The 19,767-nt window shown below is 38.8% G+C and overlaps 1 protein-coding gene across 1 annotated transcript; it reads left to right on the top strand.

The window, feature by feature from the left end:
* The first annotated feature begins 5,165 nt into the window (after positions 1–5,165).
* On the top strand, positions 5,166–19,702 carry LOC132260850 (dopamine receptor 2). The gene is made up of 4 exons (XM_059759226.1): positions 5,166–5,699; positions 14,439–16,425; positions 17,927–18,008; positions 19,411–19,702. The coding sequence occupies exons 2-4, from the start codon at positions 15,182–15,184 to the stop codon at positions 19,498–19,500; spliced, it is 1,416 nt and encodes a 471-aa protein (XP_059615209.1). The 5' UTR covers positions 5,166–5,699; positions 14,439–15,181; the 3' UTR covers positions 19,501–19,702.
* The last annotated feature ends 65 nt before the right edge of the window (positions 19,703–19,767 follow it).

Genomic DNA, 19,767 nt, shown 5'->3' with positions numbered 1-19,767 from the left:
CAAATTAATTAAAACTAAACCTCTTAAATTAAGAAGAGCACTGACCCAACAATTGGGACCACACAGACTGAATTTTATTGGAGCAAAATTTCCATTTCACTCTTTACAAAACACCCCATTTTTTCTCCACGAGAGTGCTTTTTTCTGCTATCCCCAACCAGAGATAGTTCCACATGTTTAGCCCTCATTTCAAATCCCCTCAATCGCGCTCTGTTTGTATTTATCTTCATCATTCCAATTCGAAACGACCAATATGGATTAAATAGATACAGACGATATACGCATGGATATAAATGGAAAAACGCTTTTTGCGCTCGATTCCTCTTCGTTCAGAACATTCATCACTAGCAAATCAAGTCACGAAAATAATTTCCCGCCGAAAATGGTGGCGCGCAGGAAAGGATGGGTGAGGTTATATTCATGCCCGCTTATGTGAATACTATGCACAGTTTAATTTCACCGGTATCACCATTTCTTCCCAGCTTTTTCGACAGACTCGAAATAAGTACGATTATTGTTATTAGTATTTTCTTTTCACACCACTATCCATATTACATCAGCTCATGGCCACACCACGCTCTCACCTCAGCATGAGAGCGTTATTGGCGTGCGCGCCTATATGATATAAAAATGGACATTAATCATTTCATTGAACTTCAAAAGCTCGTATACACAAGAAGCAACTAGCATCTTTAAATATCCTCCATACTGGAATATATGAAAGCTTTACATATAATCAGATCTTATATACTCCTTGATTTGCTTATGTACCAATTAGTGATGGGATTTTACATTGTCGAAAACCACGTGGAATATTTATAAATGTAGATGATACAGCATCCAATTTTATCATTTTTACATAAAAATAATAATAGCTAAACTGGCGGCATATATCTAATCCTTTTACACAGTTATATTACGGACATATGAAAAAAAATTTTATTAAAAAATGAAACGACTTTTAATAAAAGCACAGAAGGCTGTAAATTGCTGTAAAATTGAGAAATGGTCCGAGTATAGTGCCCATTTTCTTGTTCAAACAATATTTTAGCATACAGTAAATTTTTTTCATCCCACGTTTCCTACACGTTGTGAAAGTTAACGATACAAGTATCTTGAAGTGGATGCACGCGGAGGAGAATGTGAGGATAATATGTGATTGTATAAAATAACACCCCGAGGACGTTTAATATTCATCTCACACAAAATATCCCCAACAACACAGCACACATTCCAGGCATGAGAGAAGCCAGCACACACCTGTTTATTATATATTTGAGCTTCATTATGTAAAAGTTATGTGTATTTTATTATTAGCACGAAAGCCTCGTGACGGTCTCTAAATTGAGAGGCCTATTATCTACAGGTGAACAAATTGTAAAAGGGTTCTGTCAGCCACTCCCCACCCACGTGGGATGCAACAGTATATCGAAGCAATTCTTACAAGATTCTCGAAGTTTATTTATAAAGGATTACACGTAAAAGTGGTTTATTGGTGGATTTCTTCATTCGACAGTCGTGTGACGAAGGCAAAAGCTTGCTCTTAATGTGCTGTGTGGCTGTCGCCCGATTGTCTTTTATACGCTTCTACCCATGCAGTAAAATCAATAATAATAAAAAATATCTCCTCTGGGTACTGAAATATGAGCGATATCATGGGTAGAACGCACAAAGAGATTTTCTTGTTTTGCACACACCACCGCACAATACAATGCCCTCCCCATATAAACAAATATATTGGTCAATCTCGCAAAAATCATCAAGAATAATAATAAAATATTATAAAGACTTTGCTGAAAGGAGATATAAATTTTATTTATACACCATATACACATATTTCTGCTCCCTCAGCTTTGGGCATCACATGCCAAAAGTATCTGCTAAAACTTTTCCACAACATACAATCATCAAATCAGCACATCGAGAAAGATTTCCATCCATTTTTTTCACTCCTTGCATGTCAAACTTTTTGAAATTTTCAATATCATTGACAATAGCCCCCTTAACACGAATATGAGCAAAATAACTACCCAATAAAATTGAAACGGTACATCTGACACCTCCCCCCGATCGTCTCACAATCATTCTACTATTCGTGTCTCTCATTCTCAATCCCATTAGTGAATCTGCCCCTTAAAAAATTCATGTGGAAACAAGGAGAGCAATTTCACCTTACACGATTGTGGTGAAAAGAATCCTCAATTTTATGGAGAAAGTTTGTGGGATCAATTTAGTAGTCAATAATGGGTTTGCTAAAGTTAAGGAAGCAATCACAACTTTCATGTTCTTGGGTGGTTTTGTGGGCAAAAAAAAGTGAAAATCATGCAATTAAATCTCTCCCACCTTTTTGCCACCATGTAAATAAAATTGACTCTGCGGACTCTACGTGAGTTCAGCTTGAAACGTGCGATTTTCATTTCACGAGCGGGGATTTCTGCCTTTTTTCCTTCACCTCAACATTTTCTCACTCAGTCTCAGCTTAGGGTTGGCAAGATGTTTTCTCACCATAGAGTCAGGAGGAAAGATGTCGAGAGAACAGCACTGACAGACGGGGTCTTCTTTTTACTCCTCAGCAGAGATACAAAGGGATTTTAGAATTAATTGCATGTTCAGGAAGAACAGGTGGCATTTCTCACAATTTCCCACTGTATATTTTGACGTGTGACATTTTGAAAATCCCTTAAAGTATGTATTAATTGTTGAAAATAAATCCTGTATATATTCGAATATACCTACAATGTTTTATCAAGAATCTTCTAAATTGTAAAGTCATGATTCTTAAACTAAGAAAAAAGACAAATTGCATAAATTTTATAAATTCAATTTCTCGTCTTCTCTTGCCGAAATGTATTTCGAAGTGGGATTTCGCATGAACTTTCTCTGCAAAAATTCCCTGAAGTAATATTAGGAAAACGGTGGAGTATACGTCCTCCCAAAGCGACTTAAATTCAATGTTATATAGGAAATGTATTTGTTCCCACTTGTGGCAGAAGTTTCTGCGTCAGAAACTTGCCTCGATCAGTACTGGAAAATCCCAAGTTCTGCATTCAAGCTGAGCTTATTTTGCGCCTGGTTTTCCTCATTTTCACTCTCTCTCTCTCCCTTTCTCTCTTTGTCCGTCCCATTGTTTTCTCACACTGGCCCTCCTTCAGCCGCAATCCTTGGAAAGTTGGTGATTTCCTCTGGCCATGGAATGGCGCACACATTTTCAGTACCCATCAGCAGTATAAGAAAATTCTTTTCTCTCACCATATAAACAACTTGGTCTTTTCCGACATGGTGAGAAAAGAGAGTGAAAAGGATTTATTCTGATTAAACGATCCGACAAGAGGCTCTTGCTTGTATGTTTATCTTATAATCATTTCACTCTTTGCTAGGGATACGAGACGACCTCACCAGCTCAGTCCGAAATGACGGAGAGTGTGGGTGTCATCTCGAGTGAACCACCAAAATCGCAAGTGGGGATCTCCTTTTTGAGCTGAACTCAGCTCAACTGAGTGGATATATTCCAGGGACTCAATAAATCGTACCCATGTGGGGCAGGACAGTGAATCTGCATTAATTCATCGCAATTCTCTCACGCATTTATCTCACAACACCCAAGATTTATTCTCGCCTAAAATGCTTGCAGTCTCGTCAGCTCTTTGGGTGGTCGGATTAAAGGCGGAGCATAGGAGTTGCCTTTGAATTGACCAACATATTTATGCATCTTCCATAGAGAATCTCTTGGGGTGCATCACTTCAGGCTTCATGGATTCGGTTGGAGGAAGTGATGCACTCAGAGGAATTGTCTCAGAGCGTTTGTGGTGAGAAGTGAGGCGAATTTGGTCTCCATTCAATGAAAATATTGCCATTTGCACTCGCTCGGCTGCTTCCACCTCATCGTCAATCTCTCACCAGCCGCACATTATGATATTCCGCACTTGTTATGAAAGACTAGTGGCACAGGAAACAAAAAATAAATAAAAAATAGTGAAAAAGCTCAATCTCACCCCCAAACTATATAATAGCAGTCGAGTAGCTATTTCATATACACATGGAGTTAGGAAAAGAGTGTCCCAAAAAATAAACTACTGCCTTATTTAGATATTCAATGAAATTGAGTTTTTATTTGTCTTTTTTTCTTTGACTTCTTTAAACAAACCAAAATAAAATTATGCAATAAAGAAATTAAACTTTGTATATAGATGGAGGATTTTGTTATTTCTTACATTATTCATATTCTTGTCATTAAAGAAAACATTCAGTCCGTTTTAATTTTTGAGTGTTCTCTTAACTTTTGATAGACGGATTTTTCAATTGAAAATTACATTGACCAGCGATTTAAGAACTACGTGGAGAGTCCATTTTGCTACAGCAATACAGGAGTGATCGGTTTTTACAAGGGTTTTTACGACACCCTGTGCAACTTATATATGAGCTTATGCATGTAAAGAGACTTCCAACTGTACTATATGTGGCGTATTGAATGTATGTAGATACGTTTGGAGCCTTACGAGTAGCGAGAGCGAGACCATCGCCTCCGTTGGGTGTCGGGATGCTAGGAAAATCCAAAAGCACTGGGAATTGAACGGATACAACGATAATGGCACAGAAGGCGACAATAGACTAATTTCTCCGCAAGCGCATGCGTTGACCCAGACGACTCGATTTTGGCGGCAGTTACCACCGCGATGGGGTTGTGATAGCACGCTTTTAACCCTTGGCATCTCAATCACTATACTGTCGCATTCTTTGCACCCGAACAGCACAGAGTGTGTCGTGTGGGTCACGCAGTCTCGAAGTCTGGACTAGTGACGAGGATTTATGTCCTAGCCATTGGTGTGATGTGTAGGATTGCTTTCCCGCTCAAAGTCAAGAAGCAACTCAAAGAGTGTGTGGTTGTATCCTTGGAGCACGTCCAGCAAGTGCTGATATGAAGAGCGAGAGATTCACTCTAGGGATCTTGATATTAAAACGATCCGAAGAGAAGTGTTGAAAGGATATTTCCTCATGAGAGTGATGGTAGATTGATTGTGTGGAAAAATTCTTCCAGGAGCGTGAAAAAGGTACATTTTTCCGCGGAAATTGCAGCGAAAGCAACTCCTCCGAACGGTGATTCTATCGACAATACAATTAATCACGGTACAGTCGATAAAAATTCAATTCACTTGTATAACACAAGGACAAACTCGTTGGAATCTAATTATCTTGTGTATTTAAATGTAACGTGTATTTAATAGTTCTTTTAGTGTACACAATTCATCCACTGGACAAAGTGATAGATCTGTTAGTGCGATAGAAGAGGAAAAACTGTGGATCAAATTGAATTACAACGCGCCCCATAAAATTGTGCACGAGAGTGAAATTGCCAGGAATAGAAAACATAAAGAAAAAAAAACAGTGGATAAACAACCAAATTAGACAAATCAGAACACGAGAAGCTACTCAGAGAAAAAGAGAGAGTCTTTTGTGAAAAATGACAAATTTATGCTTAACATCAACTGTGCACTTACGATATTTGTAGCTAGAAAGAGATCCTGAGACGGACAGGAAAAGAGCATTGCATTTTGGAGTGTCATCCGCAGATACAAAGTACCACCCACTGGATATACTGTGTCCTAGCAGATAAATGGAAATTTCTCTTCTTATGAATTGAGACATCTTGTGTGTTCATATTCACTTTACATCACCAACCGCAGAAGCATAAAATTTTTCGGGTGCGTAAAAATTTCTCTACTTACCCTCGGTGATCCCTTCTTGATATGCGAGTGTTGTGCTTCTTTCTTAGTTTTTTCTCCCTGCTTGTGCCCCACAATTTTCACCCCTTTCAACACACTATGGCATCAGTGACATCGATGTTATAAAAAAAACTGTGAAATGAAATGTATAAGAGATTTTGCAAACTGCTCGAGTTTGTGAAAAAAATATTCACTTTTCACCTAAATCATAGTTAATAGACAGAAAAAGTGTTTTCAAATGGATATTCTCTTTTAATTAATGAACAATTTCGTATTTTCCTGGAGTTCGCATCTGGCATTGCGTCTAGAAGCTGTTGTTTTTTCTATTAATCTTACCAATCTTAATCTCTTGTATAATAGGGAGATTACGCATAAGTTACACACTGGGTCAATCGCATAAAAATAAAGTACCCACCCAGTTGACCTCAGAGCAGAACATAGGTCCCAAATGCTGTGAAATTTTAAAGCTCTCTAAGATATTATATTGCTCTTCTTGTGAGGTGCGTGGGCGAGATCGGGTAATAAAAAGAAGAAAGATGAGAGATAGATGTAGAGAAAAAAAAGCCATCAGCCCCCAATCTATAAGCACCCCAACCCTTGGGAAGGGTGGAAGGAAAATTTATTTTGTGCGGCATTATAAATGTTATTGTGTACCAGTATCAAATATATAAAAACATCTTCATGTCACCCTATACATCTATTTCTATAAACTTTCATAAAATACATATATCTTTCATCACAATATGTACCATGGAGTACTTGGGGGTTATATATTTACTTTTATTGCAAAGAATGAAAGAACGAACCACCAATGTGAGCACTATTTGCCTCGTAAAGTCAGCTGAACCCGAAAATTGTACAAATTCGACCGGGAGAGCGGTAGCGGGGGTATAAGAGAAAAGTTTTATCAGATAATCTTATCGCCCCCTCAAATGACTTTTTCTGTGTGTGAAACGGGATTTAAAAGTCAAGATGTGGAGTTCTCATTCTCACAGTGGATAAAAGCTGAAGAGGGTGGTAGCTTGTGTGCATAGGAGCAGCCCCAGCGAGAAAAGGGGAGAAAGAGTAGCTGGAAAAGAAGGGAAAATCACCCATCCAAAAAAACAAATTGTGTCTCCAGCACCAAATTGATACTTTCTCTGCAGCTCCTTCTTCCCCGTTTTTGTTCCCACATCTCCCTATCTTATATATCATCCCCCCTTTCCCCTAAATAGAGCACAGAACATGCTTGGAATTTTGTAAATTCAATTCATATGCCATACAAAAGAGATACTTTTGCTATCCACACAAAAAATCTGTAAACGACCAATTTTTATTCTATTTAATATTATTCTCTTTGCCTTTCCACTTATTCCTTTCTTTTTTGTCATCCCTTTGCTATCACCACCGCAAGAGATGCGAAATTGTACTCAATCCCACCCCCGGCGGGGCTTATTTGCCATTCCATTACTTAGAAGCTTGGAGCGCGAAGAGATGGTGGGGAACCAATTTTCATTCTTTCAATAAAACCCTAACGAAGCTCACAATTCAAAATTAAATATTATACATATTCGCGAAGAATGAAAAGGTGTTTTTCATATGCCACACAATCCACATAATCCATATTTCCACAATCCACAACATCGCCAACCGAGCCTCAAAAGGAGTATTTAAGTTACATAAATTATGAGAAACCGGATAAGCCACATTTTACCAACTACAAGCCACCCTTCTTGATCACCCTCGCGAAGGGCTGACAAATTAAAGTGATTCCAGCGATACTTAATTCAGCTGTGAGCCAGTGATTTATTCATTAGTCCATCGCTATTTCATGGGTTTCTTTACCAGAAAGAGACACTCTCAAAATTGGATGGAATGGACAAATACCAACACAAATTGAAATTAATCGTAAAATCTGCTTCAGGTATTCCACTGTTATTATCGCCGTGGCACAAAGTACCATCTTCTTCTTACAATTACATTGCTCACTTGTAAATTAAAGAATGATTAGAATTAGAATCGACTATTAGGGTAAATAGTGCGATACAAAGTGTGTCTCTTAATTTGTATATCACTTCTCAATACGGTTTTACTTCTTACTTTATCCTGCTCTCTTTCCCCTTTTAATGCCATCTCATTTCAATATGGCATTTATAGAATTTTTTTATCCAATTCCCGAAAGATGAAGGAGAAATCGAATGAATTTGCAAGACGGCAATGGGTGTTACGGAAGTTGATTTAAGGAATTAAAACTTTTCAATCCAACCTTCTTTATGTTTACACTTTTCTACCATCTTCCGCACAACATAAAGCTTAACATTTTATCTCCCACAAGGAACATTGGTGATTCTCTGCTAAAATTTCATACCGCAATGTATGTATGAGTTGTACAGACTTTTTCACACAACAAACAAGAGACAGAGTTTGAAAAACAAATTTCTACCTTGAGAAATTTTCTCTCAGTGTTTAATGAGTAAATGAAGACTGTTGAATTCGGTTGAAAAAATGATTAAAAGTGCAGTAAGAGATCATGAGAGTTGCTTTCTCAGTAGAAAAATGAGATATTAAAGTACTTAAGTCATTTTCTTCAAACTACGAACTTGGTTGAGGAACTTTCTTCATCAGCATAAAAGTTACCTCTTCAGGCGGCAAAAGCTCTGTTATATGTACCTGTAAAGGGGGAACTATGCACATTTAAGTGTTGTCAGCTAAATTAAGTTTTACACAAGGTGAACTGTGAAATGCAAAAAAAGGCAAATTTTTCTTTTTATATAAAAAAAGATATTGAAACAAATAAGTTAACAAAATAGTACTTCAGGTAGGTCAGTTCGTCTTCTTTTCATCCTTCTGCTTGTTTTTTTTTGGATACGTATCAAATTTCCACATATTTATGTGTTTTGTACAAAATACTATATATGAATTTCTCAAGAAAATACAATAATGTTCGGGAAAAATGTGTCCAATAGGAAAATATTTCTCTTTTATTCTATATAAACAAGCAATTTTTATTGATTTTCACTATTATATGATTAATTTACGAGTTTGATTCGAGGAGGACAATCTGATTAGAACAAAACAGATTAAACTCGTTATATTTCCGGGGTGATTTCGTACATATTTATTTTGCTAGCCTGAAGCTTAAAGCTAACAGAATGAAAGTGTGGAAAAGTGTTTGCGTTTGCAGAGAGGATATTGGTATTTTAAAATGCGATTGGACACAGTGTGGTGAACCGTAAAATCGACTTAGCATATAGTTTAGAGTGAATGTGAGGAGCGATTGGAGCTGATTGCGAAAATATTTGTTTTTGAATCTTTTATGTGTTCATTTCCCTGGCATAGTGCTGAATTATTCATTGAGGTTAAGCAGTTTGGGAAGCATCGGGACGACAAATGGGGTCACGAGGTGATGGGGTTGAAAAAAGGGCTGATGAAGTAGTTGGAAAGAAATTAGGGAATAGAGACAGCATGTAGGCTGTCTCACTAGCCCGATTTGGAGGGTGTATATGCTACCCACCCAGAGATTTGTGCGACATGGAAGAGACATACATTTGCGCCCACAGGGTGGCTGTGGGAGAAGCTGAAGTGATTTGCTGACGAGAAATTATCATATTACAATTTATATGGCACACCCACGCACTGAAGGTCTTCCTTGTAGTCGCAAGCATGGAATGGGAATAGTTTGTGGCAGCGAGAACTCTGGGAGAAAATTGTGAATTGTGTTAAGCACTGACGGCTATTATGTGAAATGTTATAATTGCAAATTTATTTCCGCTTTCATGTGACACATTCTTACGGATGCTCTCCCTGTGTGCGAAGATGAATTGTCTCCAGGCTGAAATTCGTGCTGCGGGTGGGATAAATATTTCAAGTCATCTGTCTACCATAACTAAATTTTCGGCACAAGGACCCAGGGTACACATGAGATACATATTTAAGCGTATGCAAAGCCCGAGTATTTGCGTAAGGAGATATAAATTTGCCAAAGAGCTTATTAGACGAGGTGTTTGTATTAACACCAAATTTCACACTCTCATTCTCATCGTCGGAATTACCGAGTGTGACGCTCCAAGGAGAAATCTCGGATGGTTTGCGCCAGCTATATTTCAGTCATACCAGCCAACGCGCGAAATATGAGCGGAAAATGTAATGGCGAACATTTCGGAGAGTGGCATGTATGGCAGAATAAAAATTATTATTTCCCATCTTATAAAAGGCACTGTATATCCCCTTGACTTAAGTGGCATCTCACTTAAATAAATAATCATTCACACTTTGCCATTGTCCTGAATATTCGCCCTAATTTTCAACACTATAATGCCAAATATTGCGGCCCAATTCAATGCGAATTCGCGACTACTTTAATAATAAAGAACACATAATACTTCAACAATAAACCTACATTCAGAATATTTCAGATTTTGTGGACTGCAGATAACTTTGATTTCAAACAAGTTCTGAATACTAAATGTTCAGAATTTATACGTTTAGTGTCGTATCTTTATGCAAGTTGTACATATATGTATCTCATTCTCATTTGACTATTTGCCTGGCAATTTAAGGCGAATTATCCACAAATGGTGCAAATTGACAACGCATGTCTCTCTGATAATATGAATTTAATAGCAATTTAATAGAAAAAATCCAAAGTTTGTGTGAAGAGACAAGGATAATAGAACCATTGAACCGCTCTGTTATTGGCTGATTGCACTGATTGCAGCAATGACACTAAATTTTTATGTCCTTTCTGTAGCATTTAATTCTATTACAGCATAAAATGCATCAAAAGGGTAAAATTTTCATTCATTCGAATGAATATCTCCTTTTCACAGACTCTCAATAACTCGTTCAATATCAACCCCACGAAATCATAGCGGGTTTCAAAGACCTTTTATCTGCGGTATCTTAAAGGGGAGTGGATGGTTTCTATTTTGTAAATAAATCATCCCGCTTAACAATAAGTTTATTGACGTGTTCTAGCGTAGATCTATCGATTTGAAAGTATATTCTATTCATAAACAACATGCATTGTGGCATATTTCACAGTATATTGTGTGGAAATGAAGTCTTTTTCATGCTCATTCAAAAGGCGTTCTCATTTTTCTTGCATTTTATCTCCCTTTTCTTGCATGATGCACGATTCACTACACCTTTTCTCTGTGCGATTTACTCACTGCTATCAAGTTGATTTGCGCCATAGCTCAATTAGGAGCTACAAATGTTTCTAAATTGTTGGATAACTTTTCCCCCTAAAATGCACGTAACGTACAAATTTACACCATACCCTCATTCATTGCCATAGGGAAAATTTTTGCATCGTCCTCGAATAGTCACGAATAAATTAATTTTCATGACGATGAAAATGGTGGTTTTCCAATAAATTCCATATAGCATTTATTCCATTTCGTAACGCAGCAATAAAATTAAGAGGAAGTTTAAATGCGGGTGAAATAAACGCTAATTACGAATTTTCACATGAAAATAGATATATTTACATTAAATGTTTATCACGTCAATCACTTCGAAATTTGTTGTACCATAAAGTGTATTTTATACCTGGTTTCAAAAATTCTTATACCATAAAACCCCTCTTAAACCCATTAATTCAACCATTATCTACAGAATTACCCGATTAAATCGTTTTAGTCATCAGCTTATTAATAAAGGCTTGTTGAAAAAGTCTTTTTAGCGTGACAATTTCACATCTACTATTTCAGTGAAATTCCAATGTATAAATCACCGTGACAGAGATCGAGTATTCTTTTAGAAGCGCCCATTCGAAGCAACAAAATCATGATTATATTTCTTGTGTAAATTACAACAGCCCAAAATAGACTGAAATTATAGAAATAATCCTCGTACAAACTCCTACTTATCATCTATCGCTTTTGCTATACCGTATTCTGCTAAAAATTTGCTCTATTCTATACCGTCAGACAAAGTTGCTCTCTCCCACTCATAGTGTATTATGTGAAAAGTTTTAATCCCGTGTCTCACCAAAATCAATTAGTAACAATGCAATAAATGATAGAAACCGCACGGTATTATTGTGCATACCACAAAGTTCTTCGGTGCAACTTTGCCACGATGCTCCTTAATCGCATTTTCAATTAAAGTTCTGAAACAAATCAATTAACAGATTTAGAGGTGTCAAGACGTATTTTCCTCTTTCTGGCAGTGCATATTTTTCAATCGAAAACTTCCCCATCGCGACTTGAAATCCCATCAATAAATGCTATTTATACATAGTCACCCTCTCCTGGACATATTTGAGGGAGTGATATTTTGGCTAGTGACCTTAATTAAAATCCGATGTTCAATAAATTTCTTCAGGGGATTTCCCTCGAGTTATTTAAGGACTGTGGCCATATCTCAACCCTCTATCGGCCCATAATGGATTTTTCAGGAAATTATAAAAGCTTTATAGGAGGTCTCTAATTTCCTCATTGTTCGCCCCCGTGTTCTTCTGTGACTAATACATACTCACACACTTTGGGAAGGCCTGGTTGGCTCTACTTCATTTATCCTCAGCAACAATATCTTGTGGGCCAGGGAAAGTGCGGAGCCAGCTAATCGTGAGGAGAACCATTAAAAGGACTCAAACACTGTTCCACATAAACACTCTCGAGGGTTTCGGCTTTTTTCCATTTCTCCAACTCCGGATAAATGTTGGGATACATGTACATAGAGGAGTCGGACAGCCCCACCGGGAATGTATTTCTTTCGGAAATAAATGGCATAAATTCATTTTAACATCTCGACACTGAAGTGGCGGCATGTGCTTATTAAGAGGGCAAAAGAAATGCTGAAAATTCCAATTATCTTGACGGTATTTTTACATTCGCGAAGAAAAGAATAGAGTGAGAGCGATGATATTTAAAAGAGTGTAAAAAAAATGTCCCGCAGTGCCACTTTTGACTTACGACACCTCTTGAGAAACCTGCAAAAAATCCCGCAGGAAGCGAAAAAACGGGAAGTGTATATGACATCAAATGTCACTGAAAGAGAATAATGGAACAATATAAGAGAGTGAGTAGATTGGGGAAATGAGAAAGAAGAACACGAGATTCTAAAAACTTCGTGAAACTGATGGTGGTTTAAGTGTGTTGTGATTCATAACAAGATCACAAAGAATTGGTTTGGGTAACAATGCAATCTTGGAAAGTTTCCTTAAGTGCATTTAAGGGACAAGGGGTGTGTGATAAGCTATCAGAAATACTCAAATTTACAATTGAAAATTCTTAACTATCCTAACAAACTCTTTATGGGATTTGAAATCAAATTTGTTGGAAAATGAGAGCAAGTATAGAAAACAAAGTAACCTGAGAACCATTCCTCGAGAATCACAACGAGTTGACATTTTTATCAGAGCAGAGAACAATTTCATTCATATTTGAGAGAAAAATTAAATCAACGTTTCTTCTGACTCACTACTTAAATCAACCCCAAAGTTTGATTCAATTTGCGTAAATGTCATTACTCCTCCGCACACCCGCCGCCCACCTTCCGTCATCTGTGCCACGATGCACACAAGAAAATGTGGATATTCGTCCTCCGCTTCCCAGCGCTTCTGAGACTACCCCCGGATTCGTTGCTGAGGGCATGTTCTACTAATATTTTGTACCATCACGAAGGAAGTTTCTCGGTGTTCCGCTAACATACCAAAAAGCTACAACATCGAATTGCGACTTTGGCAAATTTTCACTCGCCCTTGTTCACATTTACCAGCTCTAGCGAGATTCGAGGGTGATGAAACAGCAAAGGAGTTTAAGAATATTGGTCCTTGTGTATTCACGACTTCTCTTAAAAATATTCTCCCCCTTAAACTAAAAACAGTCTCGGCCTTGGGGACGAAAATAAATTTATCCTCCGACAGCATTTACACAGGGCAGATTAGCCTAATCAACTTCCGATTAAGTTAAAATATTTATATTTTCGCCGAAATTTAATCATCACGTATTATTTTCTCGCAAACCCTCACTCATCGTTAAGCTTTATCTTGAATATTTGACGATGGCGACGACATGAAATGTCGCACATCAAATTTGTGGGGAAACTTAAATGCGCTCCTTGGAAAAATTGCTCCAAAATAGAAAATCAATAAGTGGGGTATTTAAATAGCTGGTGGCATATTTAAATTGCGGAGTCTCACTGAGAGATTTATCAGTGAAATTTGCAAATCAAAGACAATGGGTGGATTGAAGAGAGTACTTAAATTTCATCATCATTTGCATATTAATTACGGAAATAATTACTTATTGACAAAGAGATTTTCTGACTTGTTTTCAGATTTTTCGTGCTGATTTTCATGTGGGTGCCTTCAAAAGGAATCTGTAAATGTGTTCATATCTTAGAATCCCATTTACATTTTAAAACCCTTGATTGATCTCACAATTTTGATAAATTCGTGTGATTGATAGATAAAACTTTATTCATTGTTTTCAATTCAATGAACTTCCCTCCGTGAACGTTTGGAATTATTTTTGAAATATTTCATCAAACATCTGTTGCCTACTTAATATTCAGAATACGATTATAAGGCAGGCGATTTAAGTTCAGAAAGTCGCGTGAGGTTTAGCGACTAACCTCTCGACATGTGCCAAACAATAGAGAGACTTTCCAATTGATTTCGGGGCTAATTGCAAATTTCCCGGCAAAATCTTTTAGTCACGACATCCTGGCCTTTTTGCCGTCACTCCTGACTAATTGTTCTCTTTTTTCTCAACCAACTGTCTCTTTCAGAACTCAACAGCACACACAGCAATCAAGGAGCATTCAGAAAACTGATGTTTAGTTAACTCACCGGATATATTCTCTACTATAGACATAAGTTACTATACGGAAGGAAAATACATGTAGTGGGAAGAGAGACATAAAAATAAGAACAAGGAAGACTGAACCCTATGAAAAGAAAACAATTAAGAAATAACACAATTTTTTGAAATGTTTCCAAGTCAATAAGCTAAAAGAGCAAGCCTCTTTGTTATAAATAACAATAAGAATAGAGCAATATTAACTTACATATGTGTTTTGCGCATTATCTTTCACTGTATAAATTGCCATAGTTGAGGGCACATAGCAGAGCGTGGCTGGGGTGGTGGAATTCGGATGGCGAAAATGTGGTGTGAGACAGAACGGGAAAAAATGCTTGAGCAGATAGAAGATTTTTCCATGATTAAGCAACAAAAACAAGACGAACGGCATTATGTACGAAAGCAATGGTTGAGAGCTGAATAATTTTTCAAACTTGGCTCCAACAAACACCAAGACGAGAAGGCGAGCAAGGGGAATTTTTATATATCTCACATACATTGCATTGAGAAGAATAAATAACAGAGTATTAGAAAGGCGAGGGTGGCGGTGGGTGGTGACAGAGCGCGAAAGGGCGCGCAAGCGGGGGCCCGGGGGTCGCCCGGGACGAGCGAGGCTGAACTGACGAGGCGAGTGAGATGGGTGGCATTTCATATGGTACAAGGGACTGTTAAATGGTAAAAGGCGGACGCGGGGGAGTAATAATGAATAACGTAAGTGCGGATTATTTATGGGAGTTTTCAGTAATCACAATTGAAAATGGATCTGCGAATGCGAGCAGTGAGAATGACGAATACATCTTCCTCACGGCACTCACCACCGCCAACTGCTGCGTCACGCAGCCCAACTTTGTGGCATACATGGACGCCCTGTCCAACGACAGCCTGGGCCTCCTCGTCTTCCTACTTCTCTTCTCCGTCACCACAGTGTTCGGCAACACGCTCGTGATTCTGGCCGTGGTGCGGGAGCGCTACCTCCACACGGCTACCAACTACTTCGTCACCAGTCTGGCCGTGGCGGACTGCCTCGTGGGCCTGGTGGTGATGCCATTCTCCGCCCTCTACGAGGTCTTGGAGAACACATGGTTCTTCGGCACGGATTGGTGCGATATCTGGCGCTCACTCGACGTGCTGTTCAGCACGGCATCCATCCTCAATCTGTGCGTGATCAGCCTGGACCGCTACTGGGCCATCACCGATCCCTTCACCTATCCTATGCGCATGAGCCGACGCCGGGCAGCTGCCCTCATCGCTGTCGTGTGGGTGTGCTCGTGCGCCATCAGCTTTCCCGCTATCGTGTGGTGGCGCGCTGCCCGCGAGGGCGACATGCCCCCTTTCAAGTGCACCTTCACCGAACACCTCGGCTACCTCGTTTTCAGCTCCACCATCTCCTTCTACCTGCCGCTCCTTGTGATGGTCTTCACTTACTGTCGCATCTACCGGGCTGCCGTGGTGCAGACGCGCTCCTTGAAGCTGGGCACCAAGCAGGTGCTCATGGCCTCCGGGAAGCTACAGCTTACGTTGCGCATCCATCGCGGGGGTACTACGCGAGAAGGCCTCAATATGCACCACCACGCTTCCACGGCTACATCCACACCTGAGGACCCCGAGGAGGAACCCCTGTCTGCGCTCCATAACAACGGCATCGCGCGTCATCGTCAGATGGGCAAGAACTTCTCCCTGTCGCGCAAGCTAGCCAAGTTCGCGAAGGAGAAGAAGGCCGCTAAAACGCTGGGAATCGTCATGGGTGTCTTCATTGTGTGCTGGCTACCCTTCTTTGTCGTCAACCTGCTATCCGGCTTCTGTATACACTGCATAGCTCACGAGGAGATCGTATCGGCTGTCGTTACATGGCTCGGCTGGATCAATTCCAGCATGAATCCCGTCATCTATGCATGCTGGAGTCGAGATTTCAGAAGGTAATCCATCACACAAAATCCCACGCCCTATCTCTCCACTCCCATCGCTCAGTCGTAAGGGTGGAAACTTTTCCTGAAATTTTAAACAAACACTGCTTGGGCACATATTTTCCCTCCGCTGTTAAGCGATAGGTCAATATTGAGAGGGACAAATCGCCCGGACCTACACCACAGATTCAAATTGTCCCAGTCTATCTGGCTAAAACACCTTGAAACGCCAAGTTGAACGAGATTTATTTTAAATTTTCTCTCCAAATTCTTGAATCCTTTTCTATTTTTTTTAAGACTGCAACAGAGCTTATTATTTCAAGTAGAGAAGTGCATTTGAGAGGTGAAGAATCTAATAATATATATTAATAAATGGCCATTTTTAATGTCTGTCTGGCGTCGACTAACTTAATAGTCTAGTAACTGAAGTGAAGCAGTATTTCATTTAAATTTCATTACCACCTGTGGCCAATATAAATTCTTCACCAAAAATAAGCTTCACATTAAACTTCCTTTATCAATAGAGTTTGTCACGCTTCCCAAAATATAATTCGCCATGGCAATTTCTCTATAGTCTAAGGGAAACGTAATTTTTATCAACTTTACGCCTTTTATCAATTTTCCACTCAAAGTTTCGCGATGTCTTCAAAGAGCTCCAAACCATTAAAATTGATTTATTTCAAGAGTTCCTTGACTCCCATTGTCGCAGAAATGCAAAATTTCGTATGCCTAATTATGAAATTTTCCCCATGAATCACTTTGAAGTATTTTTCTTTTGCCAACTTGAGATAACATAAGAAGCTCGAGTATCTTCCAGAAAATGCGAGGCCACCTCCACATTTTGATGCCCACGTGAGTTCTATTCTCTTTTGCTGAATACTCCAAAATTTAACCTGTCACTCTTCAGTCCAAGAAGCTTTCGGGCTTGAGCTCACTTTGACGCTTCAGTGTGGGAATTCAGCCACCCCGTCACTCCATAAGTTCAATCTCAACGTGATTTGCAACACTCCGGACGAACACATTAAATAAGAGATGAAGTGCCGAATAATTAATATTCAACATGAAATAGTCATTTGGCACTGAAACATTTCACAGCAATGTTTTCTGTATTTTATACAAACCCATGTAAATAATGCAAATGTTTTAAATACTCGGCCGTGCAATTAAATCTGTTAAAAGTCACTTTTCAGGTGTGTTGTGCTCCTTCTACAACTCATTTAGACAGCAAATATGGAGCTTTTTCGCTCAATTCAATTACAAAATCCAGCATTTCACTGCATAGCTTTTTCTCAGCTCCCCTCCTCGGTGAAAATGCGATTAGGAGTACATTAACAAATTTCCCCAATGTTTCTCCCCAAGCGTCTCTATGCCTAACGTTTCTCACGACAATTTGATAAAGTACATCGAGGGGGTGGATTTAATACATAAAAATTAAGTAAATTGCTTTTTTTCTTCTCTCCCACTTTTACACGCTACGTCGCCAACGACGTCCCGTCACTCCTTGGCAAAGTAGAGCATTCCTCCGGATACTGTGTGTATGCTGTCCTCGGAAGCTCCGGCGGAAATATCAGCCAAAAATGAAATCAAAATCTCTGGTATGTAAAATGTAACGATTTAAAGAGCATCTCCAACCATTGTTCATTCTCATCAAATGATTATGTAATAAATGTTTGTATATACGAGGCATGAAATGTTCCATTCATGGCCTAAACCGCAGTTAAGTCATCCATTGACCTGCCCACCCAACCACCTCCCCATGGCCCGCCATTATTTGTGTTTTGTGAGCCCTTTTGCGGGGGCGCAATGTTTAGATTTCCAGCAGATACCATATAATTCTCTCAATTTCAAGTGGACACCCAACATTAAATGCAAATAACATATTTTGCCCGGAGAAAGAGATGTTATATTAAAAGCGTGTTGAAATGCATCACCCCTCAACCCAGTCATCGACACCCCACGCCCTCCAGTCCAACTACTGTCGGCTGAAAAGCACAAAAATGAGTTTCCCCCGGCCATTTTCCACTCATCTCTCTCCTCATTTTCTGCACTTTTTCATCATTCACCACTGCGCACGGATGGGCGGAGAGTCGGGTAAAATGAGGAAAAGCACAATGCATATATCATTATAATTTGGCGCACACAACAAAACACATCATAAGTCTTTGTTTATGCACAAAAATAACTCTCACCATCAATTTTCATCAATTATTTTGTCAATAAAATTATTTATACGCCACTGAGTTACACACAAGTCGATAAATAGCTTGTACATACATATATGTACAGTATCTATGTCGTATAAATATTTTTATTCGTCATTTCATCACTGCTCGCACTTCCGCATCTCCCTACCACCATCAACTATTTTGTGCAATTTTTCGTGCCAATTTATTCAGAGATGAATCAGAAAAAGGGGTGTCTCAGTGGCATTATCGCGATGTAGTATATGGGACGGAAATTACTTGGTTTTGCATAAATTAGAGATAGTAGAAGATTCTACGATATACGATCCGACACATGATGTTATGCATAAAAATGCGCTTATGAAGTGCACACAATATTCCAAATGAAATCATTTTGAAAGGAACAAAAAAAAAGATATAAATGAATAAATGAACACTGCTCTCTCAATTTAGCTTTCAATATGAGATTAGGAAGACACTTACCATCTCAATTGGACAGGACGAGAGACTGAAATAAACTGCAACTAGACGTGGTTTTATTCAAAATTTAACGAACAATCAATATCGTATTTTCATTCAATTTGCAAACGTATAAATAGAGTTTGGTGGTGCATGAAATGCTATCAAGTTTGACAGGAAGTGTAGATAGAATAATTCTTGATCCCCTTCGTTATACATATACATAAATCGAATTGAAAGGCAACTGGAAGAGGTCATTTAAGATGCACGACTGTGTTAGCATTTGAGTGACTGAGACACCCCTCGGGGCGATATTGTCTGTTGGATTTTCAAATGAAATTTCCGTCTCTTGCAGAGAACCACAACACGTCGATGTTACTCATCTTGTTCCTTACATGGAATACAACATGTCCGTCAGAACTCTTGTGAACAAACATACATATAGTTAAGTCCCCTTGATACACCTTTTACCTCTTTCAAACAAAAGTATTTTTCTCTGTTTTATATCAATGAATATATAAGATAAATTGTACCGACCATCATTGTCATACTTGAGAGACAGGTGGAAGTTAATGAGAGATTTTAATAGCAATGGAGGCAATGGGTATCTTGTAGAGAGGAGCAATAACTCTCCCGGACAAACTGATTAAGGGTATATATTTTCACTATCTCTCAACCTCACTTCTCATCCATGATGTTGGATGGCGAGGAT

This window comes from Phlebotomus argentipes, unplaced genomic scaffold (assembly GCF_947086385.1).
Source record: "Phlebotomus argentipes unplaced genomic scaffold, Phlebotomus argentipes genome assembly contig_6, whole genome shotgun sequence".
Taxonomy (NCBI): Eukaryota; Metazoa; Arthropoda; class Insecta; order Diptera; family Psychodidae; genus Phlebotomus; species Phlebotomus argentipes.
This window is presented reverse-complemented; position numbering and strand designations above follow the sequence as displayed.